Below are 24,644 nucleotides of genomic sequence, written 5' to 3' on the forward strand. Positions count from 1 at the left end.
CAGGTATGTGAGCATTATTATATCAGTAAAGGATTGTCTATTTTACGCTCAGGTGTGCGCTTTTCTGGGGGGTTTTCTGCACGTACCCTGGTCTGAGGAATTGGTCGGCCCCTATCCGGAAATTAGCAGCACTACATGTGAGTTCATCTCTCATATATATAATGTTAGCTGGTCAGGCACTGCCAATGTTGGAGTAGAAAGTCCGGTGCCTTCACAGGGGTAATCAATATAGAGAGAGAAGGTGCGGCACTCAGGATGAATAAATAAATACTCAGCCATTTGCGTGGACAACGTTTCAGTTGTATTAAATAACTTTTTTCAAGTCTTACCTGAAAAAAGTCAGTGAAAAGACTTGAAAAAAGTTGTTTAATACAACTGAAACGTTGTCCACGCAAATGGCTGAGTATTTATTTATTCATCCATCCTGAGTGCCGCACCTTCTCTCTCTCTATATATATATATATGAAAAAGAACATAGAAGTGCGCTCTATAGATACACCAAATAGTATACATAATGGTAAAATAAAGTTGTTTATTCAATTCTTCAACAGGTAAGGGTTCTTCAGATTGTCAATTTTATGATCCAACACCTGAATTATAATTTTATGTCAATGTGCCACACCTTGTTCTTAACACTACAACACACCAATCCTGAATTCAAACACTGAGGAAAAAACCTCCGTCATAGTATCTGAATAGATCCAGACCACCCCTGAAGAAGTCCACTGCAGACGAAACGCGTAGGGTCTTTCTTATGAACTGATATAATTCAGGTGTTGAATCAGAAATTGGAAAAATTGACAATTTGAAGAACACTTACCTGTTGAAGAATTGAATAAACAACTTTATTTTACCATTGTTTATACTATTTGGTGAATCTATAGAGCGCACTTCTATGTTCTTTTTCTTTCATCTTTTCACCCGTTCCTCTATTAACAGCGAGGTTCCATATAAGTGCTGCCACTTTGGTAGAGCAGTTAAAGGGTCTCTCTCTCTCTCTATATATATATATATACAGTATTATATATATGATACTTATACAACAGGACTTGAGGTGCTTTATAGACATCAAAACCAATGCAGGATTGGTGTAGGCATTTTGAGTAATAACTTCCGCAGGTTGTGTATTCCATCCTCACAATGTACCGGGTGAGGCAACCATCTTGGGTACACTGCATAGTATTACCCAGGCCGGGGTGCAATAGTCTCCCCCTAGAAAAGATGACACAAAATGGGGTCATTGCAGCATCCTAACGCTCAAAGTGGGGTCCCACAAAACGGTCAGGTCAATTCATTTTTCATCCCAGCCACAAGCTAAACAAATGAGGCAGCCATGTTGGCCAAGCGCACTACAAAGGTTACACTGTGGGAGGTAAGCAATACAAGGGCCCAATATATATATGGGAAACTCTTGACACTTGTGTAGTAAACGTAATAGGATATATCGTGTAAAGAGACGGCCACATGAATTACATTCTGCCTGAGGCAACCATCTGGGTGCACTGTGCAGGTCACCGCTGGCAGTACACCCCAGCACCGGGGACAGGATCTCCTCTCACAGACAGGGCAGTGGCCGCTTTGTTCCCAGTTTTGGAAATTATTGTGCAGGTGTTGATATTGCAGAGTTATATAGGAACACACCAGTGGATGACTCTGGCTATGAACAGACAATTTCCTTAAGCAATGTTGTTAGCTTATTGATACATAGCCGTACTCACTGTTACATGTACACTGGTGATGGAGCAGAGATGTAGAGGATCAGGGTTTCATACAGCTCACCAGAAGTGAGTGTATATTGCTTTATGGCAGGAGTGAACCAGGTCTATCAGAGAATCTTCTGTCTTCCACCATGTCACTACATAGTCTTATACAGTAAAGAAATGAGATGGCCTTTGTACATTCTCAATAGTGAGCTTGGTGGCCATCTTGGGACAGGGCATGAGGTCTTCTCGGAGGACAAGAAGAATAGAGTGCAGTACCATACTTCTTTCAACACCTACCTCCACTAAGGTACTTCCCTCTTGGTCTCCACACAGCACAGGAATGTGTGATTGTACTGCCACACCCTTATCACCCACTGCCTCCCCGTTACGCCCCTTTGTCACTCTGTGCCTCTCCCTTCCGCTCACTGCTTCTCCTTGTCATCCACTGGCGGGTGATATATTATGAACTTGAAATGGAACATTGGGGCCCAAAGTATATTTTTGCACCTAGACCAATTACTCACAAGTTCCGCCACTGATACTAATCACCCACGGCGGCTAAGTGGGGATAATTGAATAGGCAGTCGCAAAGCAATTAGCCACGATTAAAAAAATCATGGTTAATTGAATTCGCCAAATATTCTGCTGCACTTTATATATGGGGGGCATTGACTATCCTGATCAGTTTATGGGTACATTTAACAATGGCTGATAATCTTGTAATCACATATATGGTGCTCCAGCCAATCAGCCCCCAACAGTCACGGGTGTGAAAAGTGACAGTTATGAGCTGAACGTCTGAAGCTCCATTGATCATTAGTAGCTCGTAATCCCAATGGGAGCCCATTCCCTACCTTTCTTGCAGCCTTAGTCGGCTCAATTCCACGCCTGTTTGGTCCCAGTCACTGGGGTAGATGTATCAAGCAATGGAGAGAATAAAGTGGAGACTTTGCCCAAATCAACCAACCAGCTTCTGTCATTTATCTAGCACAGTTTTTGAAATAAAAGAAGCTGATTGGTTGCTATGGGTAAGTACGACACTTTATCTCTCTCCAAGGCTTGAGACGTCTCTTCCACTGTGTTTGTACAGGCAGTTAGAAGTTAAGAAATGTTTAGACTTCTGCGATATTATCTCCTGGTTACTGTGGGTTGATATATCTTATGACACTTAATTGTGACACTTAATATGTTCCTACACTGATTTGCTAATAACAGTAATCAGGTGGTAACTGAATATTGTGTAACCCCATTACATGTGATTAAACACCATTGTGAGTGGAGATCTGCCAGTGATTCAGCCCCCCCCCCCCATCTCATTCACCGACATGGAAGCTGTGCGGATATCCTAAGCTGAGGTCACCATTCCTGCATTTCCCACCCAGGCATTAGCAGAGCCGGAGTGATGTTTGGGTATACGCATTGCAGCTAATATGAACCTGAAGGCATCTCAGTGAGGTACGAGGATCCTACATCTATGTTTTTATAGCATTTAAAGAGACTATATAGATAGGTCCATCTTAGGGTATAGCTAGACTGGGCAATGGCCCAGGGCCCCATACTTCTAGGGGCCTCTGAGCAGGGGCAGGTGGTGGTCACACAATCAGAGCATTCTACCTGCCCCTCAGTTAGACAGTGAATGCTGATTGGTGGATAGTTGGAGCTATCCACCAATCACAGTGCTGACTGCCATTCAGAGCCGGCCCTAGCCTAAATGATGCCCTAGGCAAGATTTTGGCAGATGCCCCCTAGCACCGCCACTAGTTCCGCCTCTGACCCTGCTCCCCTTTCCCAGCACCATCAACCCTCATCATAGCAGTCATCATTTTGGTGCTCCTACCTGCAATATTTTAAATAGAAACAGTGCACACATGCGGTGCGCAGCCCAAACAGGGGTGTGTTCTTGCTGGGAAGGGGCATGGCCACACAATAGTACCCCCAATTCACATTATGCCACACAGTAGTGCAACTTTATTCACATTATATCATGCGATGGTGTCCCTTATTCACGTTACATCACCCAGTAGTACCACTTTACCTTATGTACATTACTCCTCACATTATTCACATTATACCCTTTAAAATCCTGAGAAAATATTGTATTTTAAGCACCTCCAGGGCCACACTGCAACCCAGCACAAAGCAGTGTGTGCTGGGCAGAGGAGAAGAGCTGCAGCTGCTGCTGATTAAAGGGGAGGGGACCCGGGGCCCCCACTGGGCCCTTCCACCAGACGTTGGCTTGGGTAATTTGTACCCCCTACCCCTTTCTCTCGGCACCCCTGATAATACCACACAGTAATGCCCCTTACACATGACACACATTATTAATGTCCTTATAACCATAATGCCCCTTACACATTATGCCAACCTTTATTAATGCCCTTCATACACATAATGACACACATAATGCCCCTTACACATATGTTGCACATTATTAATGCCCTTATACACATGACACACATAATGCCCCTTACACATATGTTGCACATTATTAATGCCCTTATACACATGACACACTAATGCCTGTTACACATATGTCGCACATTATTAATGCCCTTATACACATGACACACATAATGCCTGTTACATATATGTCGCACATTATTAATGCCCTTATACACATGACACACTAATGCCTGTTACACATATGTCATACATTATTAATGCATTTATACATGACACACATAATGCCCCTTACACATATGCCGAACACTATTGCACAACCAACCCACCCACAGACAGCACTCGCACAGCCGCTAACACTGTGACCTCTGCCTCTGCTTGTATACAGATGTTTCCTCATACATCTTGCCTCAATAGGCCATGCAGCTCCTGGCCAGTTCTGCTAACGTTGGGTGTCTTTTTTTGCTGAAAATTCGTCTTATTTGCATTGTTATGACCAGCACACACAAGGCGCTTCCAATGATTAAAATTATATGCGGCATGCCTATATTCTGTGAGCGACTGTGGCTGCACCTGCATACAGAATCCATGAATACACTATTTCATATGCAGATACAGCCTCGCTCACACACAGAATATAGGCATGCTGCATATCATTTTAATCAGCAGAAGCTGCTGATGCCCCTAGGCATTCCAAATGCCCTAGGCAATTGCCTAGTTGGCCTATGCCTAAGGCCGGCTCTGCTGCCATTCAGTGTATGGAAATATGTAGGAAGATGGCTCTGGCTTCATCTGGGTCAGGGATAGATGATCCACCATGTTTAGTTTGGCATTACCATGGTTGACCACTAGTAGTGGATGGCGCCAACAGTAGCCAGGTCGACATGAGTTTTTTGGGTGAGGAACATCTGAAGAGTCCCCGTGAACACTGTATATGTGCACAGGTCCCCTCGCATGCTTCGGGCACACTATTCCACTCTGATAGTAAAGTAGGAACCAAGTGGAACCGGAAAAACACAAAAACTTGTGTCGACCTTGATACTGTCGATCACGTTCCTGTTGATCCTTCACTTCGATCTAGCATCACTGTCTATTTAGATTCCGTCGACCAAGTTTAGGCGTCTAACTAGATGCTGTCGACCACTAGTGGACCACCATGGTATTGTCGACCTAAACATGGTTGAGTCGCTTTCCGGATACACTTCATCTTAGGTTCCTTAATGCTATAGAAAACTCGTATTAACATATATGGGTCAAAAACTACTTTGCTTACTTCAAAATAGCTGCTTGATCCTGTGTTGCCCAATTCTCCTTCCATATACTGTGGGCAGTGGCAGAGATACATGTGGCAAAGTTGAGATTGGAAGCTCGGCATTAGATGCCTAAGTGATGTCACTAGTTCCCAGTGATGTCACTAGTTTCCCAGTGATGTCACTAGTTCCCAGTTAAGTCACTAGTTTCCCAGTGATGTCACTAGAGTGCTAACGTACACCATTCTGGTGTTCTTATTCACGGTACAAAATGGCGGCCTCCACTGTACATAGGAATGAGGGTTCCTTACAAGGAATGCAGACAACTAGTGTGGATAGATGATGCTGCAGTGAACTTGGGCTTATTGCTGAATATTTGAGGACTTTCATCCCATTTGTTTCTCATCAGCCACTTCCAGAGCTCAGCACTTCTCATTTCTCAGCAGGACACAGAGAGGTTCTATGGCTACAGGACAGACAGTGATTTCATGTTATTAATAATTACCAGGGGAAGAACCGAGAACCAGAAACAGGTCACTATGACAACAGCTCCCCCGACAATATGACAATATAAAAGAAGCACTGTGTTGTATAACACTTTATATAACTGCACAGAGAAGACACAACCCAGGGTAAGACATGTCCTCTGAGGTAACTGGTTAGTTCCATTGCACACCAGCAGCTGAGTCATGTATGTGTCTGTAGTGATCCACACAGACGTTTCACCTGGTACTGTATGTAATTGTGGCTGTTATTTTATGTTGTGAATACTGGAATGTGGAATAATGACAACATTACTTATCTTATTTTTTAGAAATTCCAAGTGTAGCGCAAGAATTTCCCATACTTGATATCTCTAAAAAATAAAAGGTCTTATTTTAAAAAGTCAGATATATCTGGAATTGCAAAATGAAATTTCCTGTCCATTTGCTGTTATGTAAGGTGGGATTCATAATCAGTTCTAGATGCAAATCGTCATTCAAAGCTCCATTCATGGGCTGCAGCTTTCCTCTTTGGGCTGTGGCTTCCTCCCCTTAGCTGCATCTTCCTCCCCTTAGCTGCATCTTCCCCCCCTTAGCTGCATCTTCCCCCCCCCCCTAGCTGCGGCTTCCTCCCCTTAGCTGCGGCTTCCTCCCCTTAGCTGCGGCTTCCTCCCCTTAGCTGCGGCTTTCCTCCTTGGGCTGCGGCTTCCTCCCCTTAGCTGCGGCTTCCACCCATAGCTGCGGCTTCCTCCCATAGCTGCGGCTTCCTCCCATAGCTGCAGCTTCCTCCCCTTAGCTGCGTCTTTCTCTCCTTGGTAACCTTATGAGTGCTAACGTTGCTGTGGGAAATAGACAAAATATCCAATAAATATGCCAACGCCGCTTACAGTGAGGTTTTTTTGGGGGGCGCAATACTTAACTAAAATTGGCTGTGACTTCCTCCCCATGGCTGCAAATTCCTCCCATTGGCTCTGCTTTCTCCCCTTAGCTGCATCTTTTTTCCCATGGCTACAGCTTTCTGCCCTTGGTTGTATATTCCTCCCCTTGACTGTGACACTTGGCTTCCTCCCATTGGTTCTGCTTTCTCCCCTTAGCTGCATCTTTTTTCGGTTGGCTGCAGCTTTCTCCCCTTGGCTGCGACTTCCTCCCCTTGGCTCTTTCTTCCCTTGGCTTCGACTTCCTCCCCATGGCTGCAACTTCCTCCCCTTGGCTGCGACTTCCTTCCCTTGGCTGCAACTTTCTCCCCATGGCTGCAACTTCCTCCCATTGGCTCTGCTTTCTCCCCTTAGCTGCATCTTTTTTCCCTTGGCTGCAGCTTTCTCTCCTTGGCTGCAACTTCCTCCCCTTGGCTGCGACTTCCTCCCCTTGGCTGCGACTTTTACCCCATGGCTGCAACTTCCTCCCCATGGCTGTGAAATCCTCCCATTGGCTCTGCTTTCTCCCCTTAGCTGTATCTTTTTTCCCTATGCTGCAACTTTCTCCCCTTGGCTGTGACTTCCTCCCCTTGGCTCTTTCTTCCCTTGGCTGCAACTTCCTCCCCTTGGCTGCAACTTTCTCCCCATGGCTGCGACTTCCTCCCCATGGCTGCAAAATCCTCCCATTGGCTCTGTTTTCTCCCCTTAGCTGAATCTTTTTTTCCTTGGCTGCAGCTTTCTTCCCTTGGCTGTGACTTCCTCCCCTTGGCTGCGACTTCCTCCCCTTGGCTGCGACTTTTTCCCCATGGCTGCGACTTTTTCCCCATGGCTGCGACTTCCTCCCATTGGCTCTATTTTCTCCCCTTAGCTGAATCTTTTTTTCCTTGGCTGCAGCTTTCTTCCCTTGGCTGTGACTTCCTCCCCTTGGCTGTGACTTCCTCCCCTTGGCTGCGACTTTTCCCCCTTGGCTGCAAATTCCTCCCATTGACATTGCTTTCTCCCCTTAGCTGCATCTTTTATCCCTTGCCTGTAGCTTTCGCTCCTTTGTCGTACCTGGCTGAGATGAGACTGCGACCTCACGCCTACTGTGAAGATAAACTTGCCCCTTATCCCACGAGTGCACGCCCATTCCTGCCCCAATCTCAGCGCCCTACACAGCGCCTCCATACGTAAGAATCGCTTATCTGGGCATACCTTATGGTACCTGCTTATAGAACCAATATATTTCCAGAGAAGAACACAAATATTGTTGGAGGATTTCTCACTGACATAGAAAACTGGGTCCATTTGTGTCAGATTGGCGCTGTGGACTATCCTACTTTTCTGGCAGAGCAGTTTGATTAATGGCTTCAGTGTTGTCCATTGGTCGATTTATCTAGTAAGGAAAGGATGAAAACCTCAGTTGAAGTTGCATGAAGTTCGAGATCCCTATTGATCCTCGTTAATCAAAAGACAAGCACTCAGACAACAATTTGGGATTTATTCTAATACAATCGGTTCCCCATGCGTTCGCAAGGGGCATCGATTGTTCAAGACTGTGCATGCACATAGGTTTGGGGGGGGCGGCTGGGGAATGGGGGAATTTGCCTATGGGAACGTCCATTGTTCCATGGGCTTTCCTATGAGAATGCTGGGCGTTGCCATAGTAATTCTCTGAGGACGTGGGGGGGCAGCTGATGTACAGGGCGCCCATAGGTCAGACACACCATAGAGCTGTCTCAGATCTGCGAGCACTGAAGAAATCATTCGATGGTCGGCCATGCGGGCGGCTTCTGGGGGACTCGCAAGGCTGTGAATTTAAGGACCATTGTGTATTAATAAATATTAAATAAATTGTATTTTCCATTATTTTTTAAGGGATTGTCTCCATGGCCAGTTGTCAGGGCCGCAGATCACACCCCGGCCACAGGGGAGCGCACCATAAACCTGTGTCTCACAACAGCCCTTTCCGTCTCTTTTCGGCTTGTGGAACACTGCATGAATCTCTTGAGGATAATGAAGAGGAGGATGTGTCCGGGACAGCAATGGATTATATTCAGCAGCTGCACAGGTGGGTGGCCGAGGACATTGCATCAGTTAGTGAGTGTTCAGAGTTGTTAAAGGGAATATATAATCAGGCAATATAGTCTGTATTGTGTACTAGCCGCCAGGTAATATAGTCTGTATTGTGTACTAGCCGCCAGGCAATATAGTCTGTATTGTGTACTAGCCACCAGGTAATATAGTCTGTATTGTATACTAGCCACCAGGTAATATAGTCTGTATTGTATACTAGCCGCCAGGCAATATAGTCTGTATTGTATACTAGCCGCCAGGTAATATAGTCTGTATTGTATACTAGCCACCATGTAATATAGTCTGTATTGTGTACTAGCCACCAGGTAATATAGTCTGTATTGTATACTAGCCACCAGGTAATATAGTCTGTATTGTGTACTAGCCGCCAGGTAATATAGTCTGTATTGTGTACTAGCCGCCAGGTAATATGGTCTGTATTGTGTACTAGCCACCAGGTAATATAGTCTGTATTGTATACTAGCCACCAGGTAATATAGTCTGTATTGTGTACTAGCCACCAGGTAATATAGTCTGTATTGTGTACTAGCCACCAGGTAATATAGTCTGTATTGTGTACTAGCTGCCAGGATATATAGTCTGTATTGTATACTAGCCACCAGGTAATATAGTCTGTATTGTGTACTAGCCGCCAGGTAATATAGTCTGTATTGTGTACTAGCCACCAGGTAATATAGTCTGTATTGTATACTAGCCACCAGGTAATATAGTCTGTATTGTGTACTAGCCACCAGGTAATATGGTCTGTATTGTGTACTAGCTGCCAGGATATATAGTCTGTATTGTATACTAGCCACCAGGTAATATAGTCTGTATTGTGTACTAGCCGCCAGGTAATATAGTCTGTATTGTGTACTAGCCACCAGGTAATATAGTCTGTATTGTATACTAGCCACCAGGTAATATAGTCTGTATTGTGTACTAGCCACCAGGTAATATGGTCTGTATTGTGTACTAGCTGCCAGGATATATAGTCTGTATTGTGTACTAGCCGCCAGGTAATATAGTCTGTATTGTGTACTAGCCACCAGGTAATATAGTCTGTATTGTATACTAGCCACCAGGTAATATAGTCTGTATTGTGTACTAGCCACCAGGTAATATAGTCTGTATTGTGTACTAGCCACCAGGTAATATAGTCTGTATTGTATACTAGCCACCAGGTAATATAGTCTGTATTGTGTACTAGCCACCAGGTAATATGGTCTGTATTGTGTACTAGCTGCCAGGATATATAGTCTGTATTGTGTACTAGCCGCCAGGTAATATAGTCTGTATTGTGTACTAGCCACCAGGTAATATAGTCTGTATTGTGCACTAGCCACCAGGTAATATAGTCTGTATTGTGTACTAGCCACCAGGTAATATAGTCTGTATTGTGTACTAGCCACCAGGTAATATGGTCTGTATTGTGTACTAGCTGCCAGGATATATAGTCTGTATTGTGTACTAGCCGCCAGGCAATATAGTCTGTATTGTGTACTAGCCGCCAGGCAATATGGTCTGTATTGTGTACTAGCCACCAGGTAATATGGTCTGTATTGTGTACTAGCCACCAGGCAATATAGTCTGTATTGTATACTAGCCACCAGGTAATATAGTCTGTATTGTGTACTAGCCACCAGGTAATATAGTCTGTATTGTGTACTAGCTGCCAGGATATATAGTCTGTATTGTATACTAGCCACCAGGTAATATAGTCTGTATTGTATACTAGCCACCAGGTAATATAGTCTGTATTGTGTACTAGCCGCCAGGCAATATAGTCTGTATTGTATACTAGCCGCCAGGTAATATAGTCTGTATTGTATACTAGCCACCATGTAATATAGTCTGTATTGTGTACTAGCCACCAGGTAATATAGTCTGTATTGTATACTAGCCACCAGGTAATATAGTCTGTATTGTGTACTAGCCGCCAGGTAATATAGTCTGTATTGTGTACTAGCCGCCAGGTAATATGGTCTGTATTGTGTACTAGCCACCAGGTAATATAGTCTGTATTGTATACTAGCCACCAGGTAATATAGTCTGTATTGTGTACTAGCCACCAGGTAATATAGTCTGTATTGTGTACTAGCCACCAGGTAATATAGTCTGTATTGTGTACTAGCTGCCAGGATATATAGTCTGTATTGTATACTAGCCACCAGGTAATATAGTCTGTATTGTGTACTAGCCGCCAGGTAATATAGTCTGTATTGTGTACTAGCCACCAGGTAATATAGTCTGTATTGTATACTAGCCACCAGGTAATATAGTCTGTATTGTGTACTAGCCACCAGGTAATATGGTCTGTATTGTGTACTAGCTGCCAGGATATATAGTCTGTATTGTATACTAGCCTCCAGGTAATATAGTCTGTATTGTGTACTAGCCGCCAGGTAATATAGTCTGTATTGTGTACTAGCCACCAGGTAATATAGTCTGTATTGTATACTAGCCACCAGGTAATATAGTCTGTATTGTGTACTAGCCACCAGGTAATATAGTCTGTATTGTGTACTAGCCACCAGGATATATAGTCTGTATTGTGTACTAGCCGCCAGGTAATATAGTCTGTATTGTGTACTAGCCACCAGGTAATATAGTCTGTATTGTATACTAGCCACCAGGTAATATAGTCTGTATTGTGTACTAGCCACCAGGTAATATAGTCTGTATTGTGTACTAGCCACCAGGTAATATAGTCTGTATTGTATACTAGCCACCAGGTAATATAGTCTGTATTGTATACTAGCCACCAGGTAATATAGTCTGTATTGTGTACTAGCCACCAGGTAATATGGTCTGTATTGTGTACTAGCCGCCAGGATATATAGTCTGTATTGTGTACTAGCCACCAGGTAATATAGTCTGTATTGTGTACTAGCCACCAGGTAATATAGTCTGTATTGTATACTAGCCACCAGGTAATATAGTCTGTATTGTGTACTAGCCACCAGGTAATATGGTCTGTATTGTGTACTAGCTGCCAGGATATATAGTCTGTATTGTGTACTAGCCGCCAGGCAATATAGTCTGTATTGTGTACTAGCCGCCAGGCAATATGGTCTGTATTGTGTACTAGCCACCAGGTAATATGGTCTGTATTGTGTACTAGCCACCAGGTAATATAGTCTGTATTGTATACTAGCCACCAGGTAATATAGTCTGTATTGTATACTAGCCACCAGGTAATATGGTCTGTATTGTATACTAGCCACCATGTAATATAGTCTGTATTGTATACTAGCCACCAGGTAATATGGTCTGTATTGTGTACTAGCCACCAGGTAATATGGTCTGTATTGTATACTAGCCACCAGGTAATATGGTCTGTATTGTATACTAGCCACCAGGTAATATGGTCTGTATTGTGTACTAGCCGCAAGGCAATATAGTCTGTATTGTGTACTAGCCACCAGGTAATATAGTCTGTATTGTATACTAGCCACCAGGTAATATGGTCTGTATTGTGTACTAGCTGCCAGGATATATAGTCTGTATTGTGTACTAGCCGCCAGGTAATATAGTCTGTATTGTGTACTAGCCACCAGGTAATATAGTCTGTATTGTATACTAGCCACCAGGTAATATAGTCTGTATTGTGTACTAGCCACCAGGTAATATAGTCTGTATTGTGTACTAGCCACCAGGTAATATAGTCTGTATTGTATACTAGCCACCAGGTAATATAGTCTGTATTGTGTACTAGCCACCAGGTAATATGGTCTGTATTGTGTACTAGCTGCCAGGATATATAGTCTGTATTGTGTACTAGCCGCCAGGTAATATAGTCTGTATTGTGTACTAGCCGCCAGGTAATATAGTCTGTATTGTATACTAGCCACCAGGTAATATAGTCTGTATTGTGTACTAGCCACCAGGTAATATGGTCTGTATTGTGTACTAGCTGCCAGGATATATAGTCTGTATTGTGTACTAGCCGCCAGGCAATATAGTCTGTATTGTGTACTAGCCGCCAGGCAATATGGTCTGTATTGTGTACTAGCCACCAGGTAATATGGTCTGTATTGTGTACTAGCCACCAGGTAATATAGTCTGTATTGTATACTAGCCACCAGGTAATATAGTCTGTATTGTATACTAGCCACCAGGTAATATGGTCTGTATTGTATACTAGCCACCATGTAATATAGTCTGTATTGTATACTAGCCACCAGGTAATATGGTCTGTATTGTGTACTAGCCACCAGGTAATATGGTCTGTATTGTATACTAGCCACCATGTAATATGGTCTGTATTGTATACTAGCCACCAGGTAATATGGTCTGTATTGTGTACTAGCCGCAAGGCAATATAGTCTGTATTGTGTACTAGCCACCAGGTAATATGGGCTGTATTGTGTACTAGCCGCCATGTAATATAGTCTGTATTGTGTACTAGCCACCAGGTAATATGGTCTGTATTGTGTACTAGCCGCAAGGCAATATAGTCTGTATTGTGTACTAGCCACCAGGTAATATGGGCTGTATTGTGTACTAGCCGCCATGTAATATAGTCTGTATTGTGTACTAGCCACCAGGTAATATGGTCTGTATTGTGTACTAGCCGCAAGGCAATATAGTCTGTATTGTGTACTAGCCACCAGGTAATATAGTCTGTATTGTGTACTAGCCACCAGGCAATATAGTCTGTATTGTGTACTAGCCGCCAGGTAATATAGTCTGTATCGTGTACTAGCCACCAGGTAATATAGTCTGTATTGTATACTAGCCACCAGGTAATATAGTCTGTATTGTGTACTAGCCGCCAGGCAATATAGTCTGTATTGTGTACTAGCCACCAGGTAATATGGTCTGTATTGTATACTAGCCACCAGGTAATATGGTCTGTATTGTGTACTAGCCGCCAGGCAATATAGTCTGTATTGTGTACTAGCCACCAGGTAATATGGTCTGTATTGTGTACTAGCCGCCAGGTAATATAGTCTGTATTGTGTACTAGCCGCCAGGCAATATAGTCTGTATTGTATACTAGCCACCATGTAATATAGTCTGTATTGTATACTAGCCACCATGTAATATAGTCTGTATTGTGTACTAGCCACCAGGCAATATAGTCTGTATTGTGTACTAGCCACCAGGCAATATAGTCTGTATTGTGTACTAGCCACCAGGCAATATAGTCTGTATTGTGTACTAGCCACCAGGCAATATGGTCTGTATTGTATACTAGCCACCAGGTAATATGGTCTGTATTGTATACTAGCCGCCAGGTAATATAGTCTGTATTGTGCACTAGCCGCCAGGCAATATAGTCTGTATTGTGTACTAGCCACCAGGTAATATAGTCTGTATTGTGTACTAGCCACCAGGCAATATAGTCTGTATTGTGTACTAGCCACCAGGCAATATGGTCTGTATTGTATACTAGCCGCCAGGCAATATAGTCTGTATTGTGTACTAGCCACCAGGCAATATAGTCTGTATTGTGTACTAGCCACCAGGCAATATAGTCTGTATTGTGTACTAGCCACCAGGTAATATAGTCTGTATTGTGTACTAGCCACCAGGTAATATGGTCTGTATTGTGTACTAGCCACCAGGTAATATAGTCTGTATTGTATACTAGCCGCCAGGTAATATAGTCTGTATTGTATACTAGCCGCCAGGTAATATGGTCTGTATTGTGTACTAGCCACCAGGTAATATAGTCTGTATTGTATACTAGCCACCAGGTAATATAGTCTGTATTGTATACTAGCCGCCAGGTAATATGGTCTGTATTGTGTACTAGCCGCCAGGCAATATAGTCTGTATTGTGCACTAGCCACCAGGTAATATAGTCTGTATTGTGTACTAGCCACCAGGTCATATAGTCTGTATTGTGCACTAGCCACCAGGTAATATAGTCTGTATTGTATACTAGCCACCAGGTAATATAGTCTGTATTGTATACTAGCCACCAGGTAATATAGTCTGTATTGTGCACTAGCCACCAGGTAATATAGTCTGTATTGTGCACTAGCCACCATGTAATATGGTCTGTATTCTATAGTTTGTAAGGTACTTGTTTCCTAGCAGGTCGCCCAGATTTCTTACTTATGAAAACGTAGTGAAATCGCATCTCATCGCATCACATGGTACGTTTTTAACATGCGATGTGATGCGATATTTGATTGCACAAGCACCCATGCCATGAGATGTGATGAGTGCTTACAATGAGATGTGATGGGTGCTTACAATGAGATGTGATGGGGGCTTACAATGAGATGTGATGCTATGTGATGTGTGCATAGTATGTGATGTGATGGGTGCTTACAATGAGATGTGATGGGTGCTTACAATGAGATGTGATGGGGGCTTACAATGAGATGTGATGGGTGCTTACAATGAGATGTGATGGGGGCTTACAATGAGATGTGATGCTATGTGATGTGTGCATAGTATGTGATGTGATGGGTGCTTACAATGAGATGTGATGGGGGCTTAAAATGAGATGTGATGGGGGCTTACAATGAGATGTGATGGGTGCTTACAATGAGATGTGATGGGGGCTTACAATGAGATGTGATGCTATGTGATGTGTGCATAGTATGTGATGTGATGGGTGCTTACAATGAGATGTGATGGGGGCTTAAAATGAGATGTGATGGGGGCTTAAAATGAGATGTGATGGGGGCTTACAATGAGATGTGATGGGTGCTTACAATGAGATGTGATGCTATGTGATGTGTGCATAGTATGTGATGTGATGGGTGCTTACAATGAGATGTGATGGGGGCTTATAATGAGATGTGATGGGGGCTTACAATGAGATGTGATGCTATGTGATGTGATGCGGGCATAGTATGTGATGTGATGGGGGCTTACAATTGTAAGCACCTGCACCTACGCCATTGTTTAGCATCATCCCCAGTATCCACACCACCCCGAAGCGTGACGAGCACTACTTTCCACGTCGGCATGGAGTTGATATTAGATAGTGTGACCACTGCCGCGAGCAGAAGTGGAATACATGTAAAGTTAGCCGCGTCCCCACCGCTTCGGGGTGGCGTGGATACTGGGGTTGACGCTAAACAATGGCGTAGGTGCAGGTGCTTACAATTGTAAGCACCCATCACATCACATACTATGCCCACATCACATCACATAGCATCACATCTCATTGTAAGCCCCCATCACATCTCATGGCATGTACAATCAAATATCGCATCGCATCACATTTGGTGCCATGCGATCCTATGCAATATTTCATTGTATAAGCACTCCTGTGCAGTTAACATGGACATCGCACAGCACTGTAGATGGTAAGCGATGCAATGTGATATCCTATGCAGAATAGCACACTAAGCTATTTGCTTAGTGGGTGCCCTGCTAGGAAACAAGTACCGTTTGTAAGCTTGTGAGCAGGGCCCTCATACCTTTTGACTGTAAATACCCTGCTTTTGACTGTAAATACCCTGTTTGTTGTATCACTGTCTCCTTTTGTAAATCGCAACGGGATATGCTGCGCTATATAAGAAAATGTTAATAAATAAAATAAATAAATATTGTGCACTAGCCACCAGGCCATATGGTCTAGTGTTCCCGCTAGGCTGTTTTAGCGGGGCGCTGCGCCCTGCCCGATTTTTAAAGGGCAAAATGCGCCCTGCCCCTCTAGCAGTGCCCCGCTAAAACAGCCTGCTGCCTGTCCTGCCGGAGTGCACCGGTGAAGCCCAGCACCGCCATAGATTGCGGTGCACGGCGCTAGTCACGGCCAGGCAAGCCCCCTTCGGTGATGCGGCGGCCCGGGCACGCCCCCTTTGGTGACGCGGCGGCCCGGGCACACCTCCTTCGGTGACACCGCGGTCCGGGCACGCCCTCATTTGTGACGCGCCGGCCCGGGCACGCCCCCATTCGTGACGCGTCGGACGGGCACGCCCCATTTGTGACGCGGCGGCCCGGGCACGCCCCCATATGTGCCGTCGCTGTGCCTGGTCCGCCCCTCCAGCGCCCTGCCCCGTTTGGTTCCTAGAAGGAACACTATGGTCTGTGTCATATACTAGCCACCATGTATTATGTATTAGCCACCAGATGAGCTGTGCACAGTATATAGGGTGGTGCACTGTGTCACACACGTCATGTAATGGCCTTACAGATATATATAGATATATAATACTGGAGGTTTAAAAAATCACACAACTTTAATTTCTTCTCCCAAGTGTTCTGGGCCAAGAGACAGCCGAATATTTCCTGAATCCTCCACCTATGGATTTCCAGGTCAGCCCTTTCTTGCAGAACATTCTAGATGGGATGGAAGGTAATTCAATATTTCCTTGTGATGTCATATCCTCGTTTGTGTGGTTTAAGCCAGTGGCATAACTACTATTTTTTCTCCCCCCTGCAGAAACGTTTCTGGTGCGCCCCACCCCCCGCAAATTTTATATATATATATATATATATATATATATATAATCTGTAGTTAAGAGGCACTCAGTGATAACGAGATATATGAAGCTCCGGTGCCTTCCTCCAGGCTTAGGACTCCATACAAATAGGCTCCCAATCTAGGCATGTGTGGGATGGCGGCACTCGGATAAAAAAAGACACAACACAGATGCCTTGTTCACCATGGTGAACAAGGCATCTGTGTTGTGTCTTTTTTTATCCGAGTGCCGCCATCCCACACATGCCTATATATATATATATATATATATATATTCCAGTGATAGGCACTCTGGTGTTGTAGATCCGGGAACCAACGGCCGGAGGTGCACCCAGATGGTGGAGGATATCCACTTTCAAATAGCTACAATAGATAAGGGGCACTCAACGGACTTATAACTGTTATCAGAAATAAAGGACACAAGCCGTCTCTATTAGCAGCAACTTTTTAAGCATTTATTGCTTGTCATCAGGCTCAAAGAAATACAAACATAAGCTCACATATATAGACACCCCTGCCACCGTGCAGAGGCAATAAATGCTCGAAACCTTGCTGCAAATAGAGACCGCTTTTGTTTTCTTATAACAGTTATAAGTCCATTGAGTGCCCTCTACCTATTGTTGATTAGCATAGTAAAAAAAAAGACAGGACGAGCTTGTCCTAGTGCAAAGTGACTGACTTTGGCGGTAGAAAAAAATCCCTGATAATTGACCCATTTTCATGGTCACAATAGTGAATATTGTCTTTTCTCCTGAACATTTTTTTTTTTTGGAGAGGATACTCTGTAATTGAAGTGACCAAGAAAAAAAAACTTGGGGAGAAAAATCTGGGTAAATCCCTTTTGTTTGCCCTTAATAGAATAATACACACCTGTGTCTTCTAATGTCCAACAAAATCTTTACTGAATGCTCCAGTAAGGTCAGTAACAATGGATTACACTCTGTTCTTTATGTGCAGTATTTTAAATACTTCTGTTTATTGGCTTTACTTGTGGCAGTTTATTTTAAACATGAATTGGTCTGAAAAATAGTTTTGCATCCCCTATGCTGGGAATATGAAAGGGCTGCATTACGGCATATAGTTATGCCAAAGATAAGCCAATATATTAACAGTTAAATACGTTGAAGTGTATTATGATGTAATAAACAAATACATCTAATGTTTAGAAAAATAAAATCAAGAACATTGATTCAAAAATAACAGGTTAATCATTCTATGAGTGGTGTCCAGCAGTACATATATGCCAATCACTGTGTTAATTACTAGGCAGGATTGATCAGCAATACTTTATTTCCTTTTTATGTGCTTATTGACCCAATTTAACAGTCTAATAATAGCAGACATCAATCACAATTGGTTTGTATAAACCAACTCAAAACAGAACATAAAAAAAATAAGAAGACAATACCGTATGTGCAACATCTTTTAAACCTGTTATTTTTGAATCAATTAATTTTATTTTTCTAAACATTAGATGTATTTGTTTATTACATCATAATAAACTTCAATGTATTTAACTGTTAATATATTGGTTTATCTTTGGCACCATAATATGATGTAATGCAGCCCTTAATAAATAGAAGTGATGTGTAAAATGATACATTAGACAGTTTACACAGTTACTTGTAATACTTATTGTAACAGTTACTGCTTTTCAATAACAGACTGCAACAGTTATTTCTTATTTATGTACACATGATTGTCTATCTTTGTATATGCACTGCAAAGAGAGCAGCACAAATCCAATTTTATGTATTTCAGTGACACTGTGTGAAATATAACACTGCATAATGGCCCTTAATCAGACCTGATTGCAGTACAATTTTGTTGCAGGGGCGGGGCGGCGGGGATGACAAGCTCATATTGTTTTTTACTATGCTAAAGTATACCTGTACTAATGAACCACTCTAAGACATCCTGACATCATTTTAACTAGATCGGAGAATCTTCATAATTTCGTTATTTTCACCTAAAAAATTTAAACTTTAGGCCTCTTGCCAGAACAGAAGATGTTGACTCAGGTCAAAATGCTTTTGCACGTTTCTTATTCAGGTCAAGTCACAACTTTTCCACACTAGCCGATTTTGAATTTCTCGATTTAAATTTTTTCACTCCGCCCTAATATATATATATATATATATATATATATATCTTATATATTTGGCTACATCTGTCAATCATCTGCGGCTCTAACGCTGGGCGGGGTCACACACCACCCAGCCTGCAAAAGAGTAGCCAAATATATAAGAGATAACAGTGTGTGCAGAAGGGAAGCAGGAAGGCAGCAGCAGCAGCAGCCAGGCCCCCTCCTCCTCCTCCCCCCCAGCAGTTCTCACCAGGTAGAGGGGCGCATAGATCTTCGGGGACTCCTCCATGGCGCTCTGCGTGATCTGCAGGTAGGAGGTGAAGCAGGACGGGTGCCAGATCTCATAGCAGCTGTGCGGGACGGACTTGCTGAGGGCCGCTATGCGGTGCAGGGACGTGGCTTCTCAGGAGACAGGAGGGGGGAAGGAGGCATGTGAGGAGCGGAGACCGAGAGGAGACGGGCAGCCTTTCGCGGACGGGACGCTGTAGAGCCGGGAAGTGCGGCCACAGCATAAAGGCAGAGGGAGCAGCCACACGCGGGCAGAGAGGCTGGAGATGACTTGACATGAGCAGAGAGTCATGCTCCGCGACTAGCGCCAGAGCCGCAGAAATAGCCGGATCCCGGGCCGCGGCAACAGACTGAAGGAGGAGGCGGGAGCGGCCATTACGCGGACAGCGCTGTTTGGGTGAGTGCAAAGCCCGCCCATCCAACGGGGACACAAAAAGAGGGTTAGATTACCCAGGCCTAATAGAGGGCCCTATTCAGCCTCCAAAAGCTGGAACCCCTTCTAAAAGAGTGTCAGCATTGCATAGGGCACTCGTGGTGGGTCCCCCTGAATTTGAGGTCCACTCAGAACTTAAAGAGACTATGCCGGGACATTGGGGGTTAACTCCTTCATCATGCCATGATACATACCTCCTAACATGTCCCTCTCCAGGAGGGACACAATGCTCTGTTCCTGGACTTTCCACTTATGTATGATTACCATCACCTGTGGTAAAACACCGCACTTTTCAATAAACCAGTCCCACACAGGTGAAGGCAATTCATCAATTAAGAGGAAAGTCCAGGAACAGAGCATTGTGTCCCTCCTGGCATAGGTCATGTTGGGAGGTATGCATGATATACTACCACCAGGACAGGACAGAGGGAGAGACATTCATTACCCAAGTTAAGAATCCGGATTGTTACCACCCTGTGGATTACAATTACCCTTAAAGCCTTTACTCAAAGGTGGGTTGCTTATCTCTAAAAACACTGTCACTGGCCATAGACTCGGCAGCAAAGCTGACTTGCGTTTATCAGAGTCCTGGTAGGACATACCGCAGGACACATTGGGTTAAAGGGTTACTGCAGTAACGTTCTGGGTCTTAAAAGTACACTAGCAAAACATTCATTATTGCGCAATAATAATAACTGGGTTATTTATGCAATATCTCTTATATATTTGGCTACATCTGTCACTCAAAGTGTGCCTGAAGCTGTAACGCTGGGTGGAGCCTCTGACTCACATGACTGACTCACACCCCCCCCCTCCCGCAATTCACGGACCCCCCGTGCACCCCCCCCACGATTCACGCCCCCTCCCACGATTCACATCACCCCCCGCACACACCCCCCTCCCGCAATTCGCAACCCCCCCCTCCCGCAATTCACGCCCCCTACCACGCTTTGCGGACCCCCGCCCTCTCCCGCGATCCACGGACACCTGCGCCCCCTCCATCCCTTGATTCACGGCACCCCCCACAATTCACGGCACCCCTAAACCCCTCTTTAGTCCCCCGTATGCTCACACACCCCTATCACTACCCAGCTTCCTGCTCTCCTGAACCGTAACTTCCACCACTGGGGAGTCGCTGACGCTGTTTTGCCCACATGCCCCTATCATGCCTCATAGCCCAGCCTCCTGCTCTCATGTACCCTAACTCCCACCCAGTAGGAGGAGACACTGACTCTGGGCCACCATCCTGTACTCCTGTACTGCCACAATGGACCCTCACCCACTGGCAGAAGCTGCACAGTATCTCCCACCCTCCTCTTTAGTCCCCCTTATGTCCACACACCCCTATCACTACCCAGCCTCCTGTTTTCCTGTGTCGTGACCTCCGCCAGTGGGGAGCCGCTGACTCAAAAGCATCCTACTATACTATTGCACACACACACACACCTAAACAACATGCACACACAGCCCCCCCCCCACACCCACAAATGTCACTGTACCATCCACACTATCAATGTACATCTTACTCTGTAAACGCTTTTTAATTAAACAAAACAATACACACCCCCTTCCAAATCATATGCTCTCTATTTAACACATTTCACCTATAACTCAAGTTGCAATACAGGCATCTTTCATACAATTCTAACCATCTTTCTCATATACAAATGTTCACAAATTAAGGGGGCGCAGCCCCTTACGACGGTGTGAAGAGCGCCCGTAGGGCGCGATGAATCACCTAGTATATATATATATATATATATATATATATATATATATATATATATATATATAAGGGCGGAGTGAAAAAGTACAGTACAGTGGCTGCACGGGCAGCAGCCGGGTGCAGAGCAGGGAGAGCACCTGAGGAAGAGGAGAGGGGTGCACACCAGGCACTTCCTGTGCACACACCTATGTAGTAACGTATGCGCTGTACAGTACATGGCTGTCTTAACATCAGCGAAGGCCCTTGAGCACCAGAGGCTCCGGGCAGGAGAAAGGTGCTATTGGTGGTGGCAGATTTTCTGTGCAGGTGGTGGTGGTGGTGAAGGCGTAGAGAAGTGGGTATGTGCTATCAGCGGTCATGTCTGACCAGCCAGGGGACAAAGGGGTGGCAGCAGCAACAGCTATACCTGCAGAGGTGGCAGCAGCTGGTGTTATTTCCAGTATGGGGGCTTAGGGGTAATAGGGTTTGATGCTGTTTGTGACGTTTCTGTCTAAGAGGTGGGTAGATCAGAACTGGCCACGGGCCCAAACCTTTACAGTGCCAGTATCTTTGCTTTCAATGTTCGGGCAACATGCGGAAGATATCATTGGGAACACGGCACACTATCCTCAGTATAGGTATACGGACACTGGACGCGGTCCCCTCCAGCAGTCCGAGCCCGGTTAATTAGTTCCCCCCTACACCCCTAGCGTCACTCATTGGGGGAGGGGGGGTCATATTTGTACTATGTTTAATGAGGGTGAAGGCCTTATATCCTTGGTCTAATTCATAATGGAGTCTAGAACAGTATTCTGGATCACTGCAGATGGCAGAACTAGATAAATACAATTCAGGGTCATTTTCTGGGATTGGTGTAGGTGTATTAACGCCCAGCGTCCTCACGGGAATGCCCACGAAACGCTGGGCATTCCCATAGGCAAATTCCCCAGTCCGTCTCCCCGCGCCCCGTCTGGACTTCTGTGGGCGCTGCACATGCGTAGCTGCGGACAATCGGTCCCCCCATGTGAACCTGCAGGGGAACCCCTAAGGAGTCCCTAATACCATCTGCACCGTGCCAGTCTGTTGTGTTGCTGAGATGCTCTTTGAGATGAGGCTGCATCATTACCAGCGTTTCCAACTGTTCTGTCCTTTATGGTTCCTGCAGACACCCTGGGGGCAGAAGAATTGTGGAGAATCCTACAGGACAAATCCCAGCAGAAGCTAAGAAAAGTATATGGAGAACTGGCCGGACAGCACACGGTGAGTATAGAGGAGAACCAGTGTCAATGGGAGAAAAACATCCAACTCTAACAGCAGAGGTCTTTAAATTGTCCCCATCCGACTTTTATTCTAGGAATTTTGCTGCACTCTAGAACCCGTATGTGGTATTTACTGTGAAGGCTGACAACAATATTACACATCGCACAAGTGACAATTATTCTGCTAAAAACTCTACATTAGAGTAAGGGGGGGATTCAATCTCTTTTTCTGACTGTCGGAAATATCATCCAATTCGACCAAAGTTATTCAATCACCAACTGTCGGAAACATTCTGATAGTCGGAGAACACGTGGATTGGTGAAAAACTTGCAGATCCACGTGTATTTTGTCGCAAGCCGTCGCAGATTCAACAAATTAGCGGCTGTTTTCTACAGGGCAGATTTGACTTTAAAAGTGGAACCTGCATAGGGGAAAGACCTCCGGAAGCAGACAAGATTGAATGGTTGATTGCCGATATATCCGACTGTCTTATGAATTTAGGGGGAGATATATCAAACCTTGGATAAAGTGGTGAGAGATAAAGTACCATCCAATCAGATTCTGTCATTATTTAAACACAGCCTGTAACATGACAGTTAGGAGATGATTGGTTGGTTGGTACTATACCTCTCTCCACTTAACCTCTCTCCAAACTTTGATAAATCTCTCCCTAAAGTTTTATTCCAAAGTACAAGAAAAATGAGTTTTGGTTTGTTTATGGTGCTGTATATCATGTAGCGGAGGTATGTGCTATAGTGCTGCCTACCTACCCGCAGGACCGCCAATAGGGGGGTGCTGTATATCACGTAGCGGAGGTATGTGCTATAGTGCTGCCTACCTACCCGCAGGGCCGCCAATAGGGGAGTGCTGTATATCACAAAGCGGAGGTATGTGCTATAGTGCTGCCTACCTACCCGCAGGGCCGCCAATAGGGGGGTGCTGTATATCACGTAGCGGAGGTATGTGCTATAGTGCTGCCAACCTACCCGCAGGGCCGCCAATAGGGGGGTGCTGTATATCACGTAGCGGAAGTATGTGCTATAGTGCTGACTACCTACCCGCAGGGCCGCCAATAGGGGGGTGCTGTATATCACGTAGCGGAGGTATGTGCTATAGTGCTGCCTACCTACCCGCAGGGCCGTCAATAGGGGGGTGCTGTATATCACGTAGCGGAGGTATGTGCTATAGTGCTGCCTACCTACCCGCAGGGCCGCCAATAGGGGGGTGCTGTATATCACGTAGCGGAGGTATGTGCTATAGCGCTGCCTACCTACCCGCAGGGCCGCCAATAGGGGGGTGCTGTATATCACGTAGCGGAGGTATGTGCTATAGCGCTGCCTACCTACCCGCAGGGCCGCCAATAGGGGGGTGCTATATATCACGTAGCGGAGGTATGTGCTATAGTGCTGCCTACCTACCCGCCGAGCTGCCAATAGGGGGAGGTGCTGTATATCACGTAGCGGAGGTATGTGCTATAGTGCTGCCTACCTACCCGCAGGGTCGCCAATAGGGGGGTGCTGTATATCACGTAGCAGGGGTATGTGCTATAGTGCTGCCTACCTACCCGCCGGGCTGCCAATAGGGGGGTGCTGTATATCACGTAGCAGAGGTATGTGCTATAGTGCTGCCTACCTACCCGTGGGGGTGCTGTATATCACGTAGCAGAGGTATGT

The 24,644-nt window shown here is 44.9% G+C and overlaps 1 protein-coding gene across 1 annotated transcript in view; it reads left to right on the top strand.

The window, feature by feature from the left end:
- Window positions 1-5,742: 5,742 nt before the first annotated feature.
- LOC146026923 (uncharacterized) overlaps window positions 5,743-24,644 on the top strand; it is a 50,020-nt gene continuing 31,118 nt past the window's right edge. The window contains exons 1-4 of the mRNA XM_083157969.1: window positions 5,743-5,985; window positions 8,607-8,799; window positions 16,976-17,073; window positions 22,877-22,971. Of these exons, the coding sequence (XP_083014095.1) occupies window positions 8,618-8,799; window positions 16,976-17,073; window positions 22,877-22,971 (375 nt within the window). The 5' untranslated portion in view covers window positions 5,743-5,985; window positions 8,607-8,617. The remainder of the gene's footprint in view (window positions 5,986-8,606; window positions 8,800-16,975; window positions 17,074-22,876; window positions 22,972-24,644) is intronic.

Source organism: Crinia signifera, chromosome 8 (genome assembly GCF_055691185.1).
Source record: "Crinia signifera chromosome 8, ASM5569118v1, whole genome shotgun sequence".
Taxonomy (NCBI): domain Eukaryota; kingdom Metazoa; phylum Chordata; class Amphibia; order Anura; family Myobatrachidae; genus Crinia; species Crinia signifera.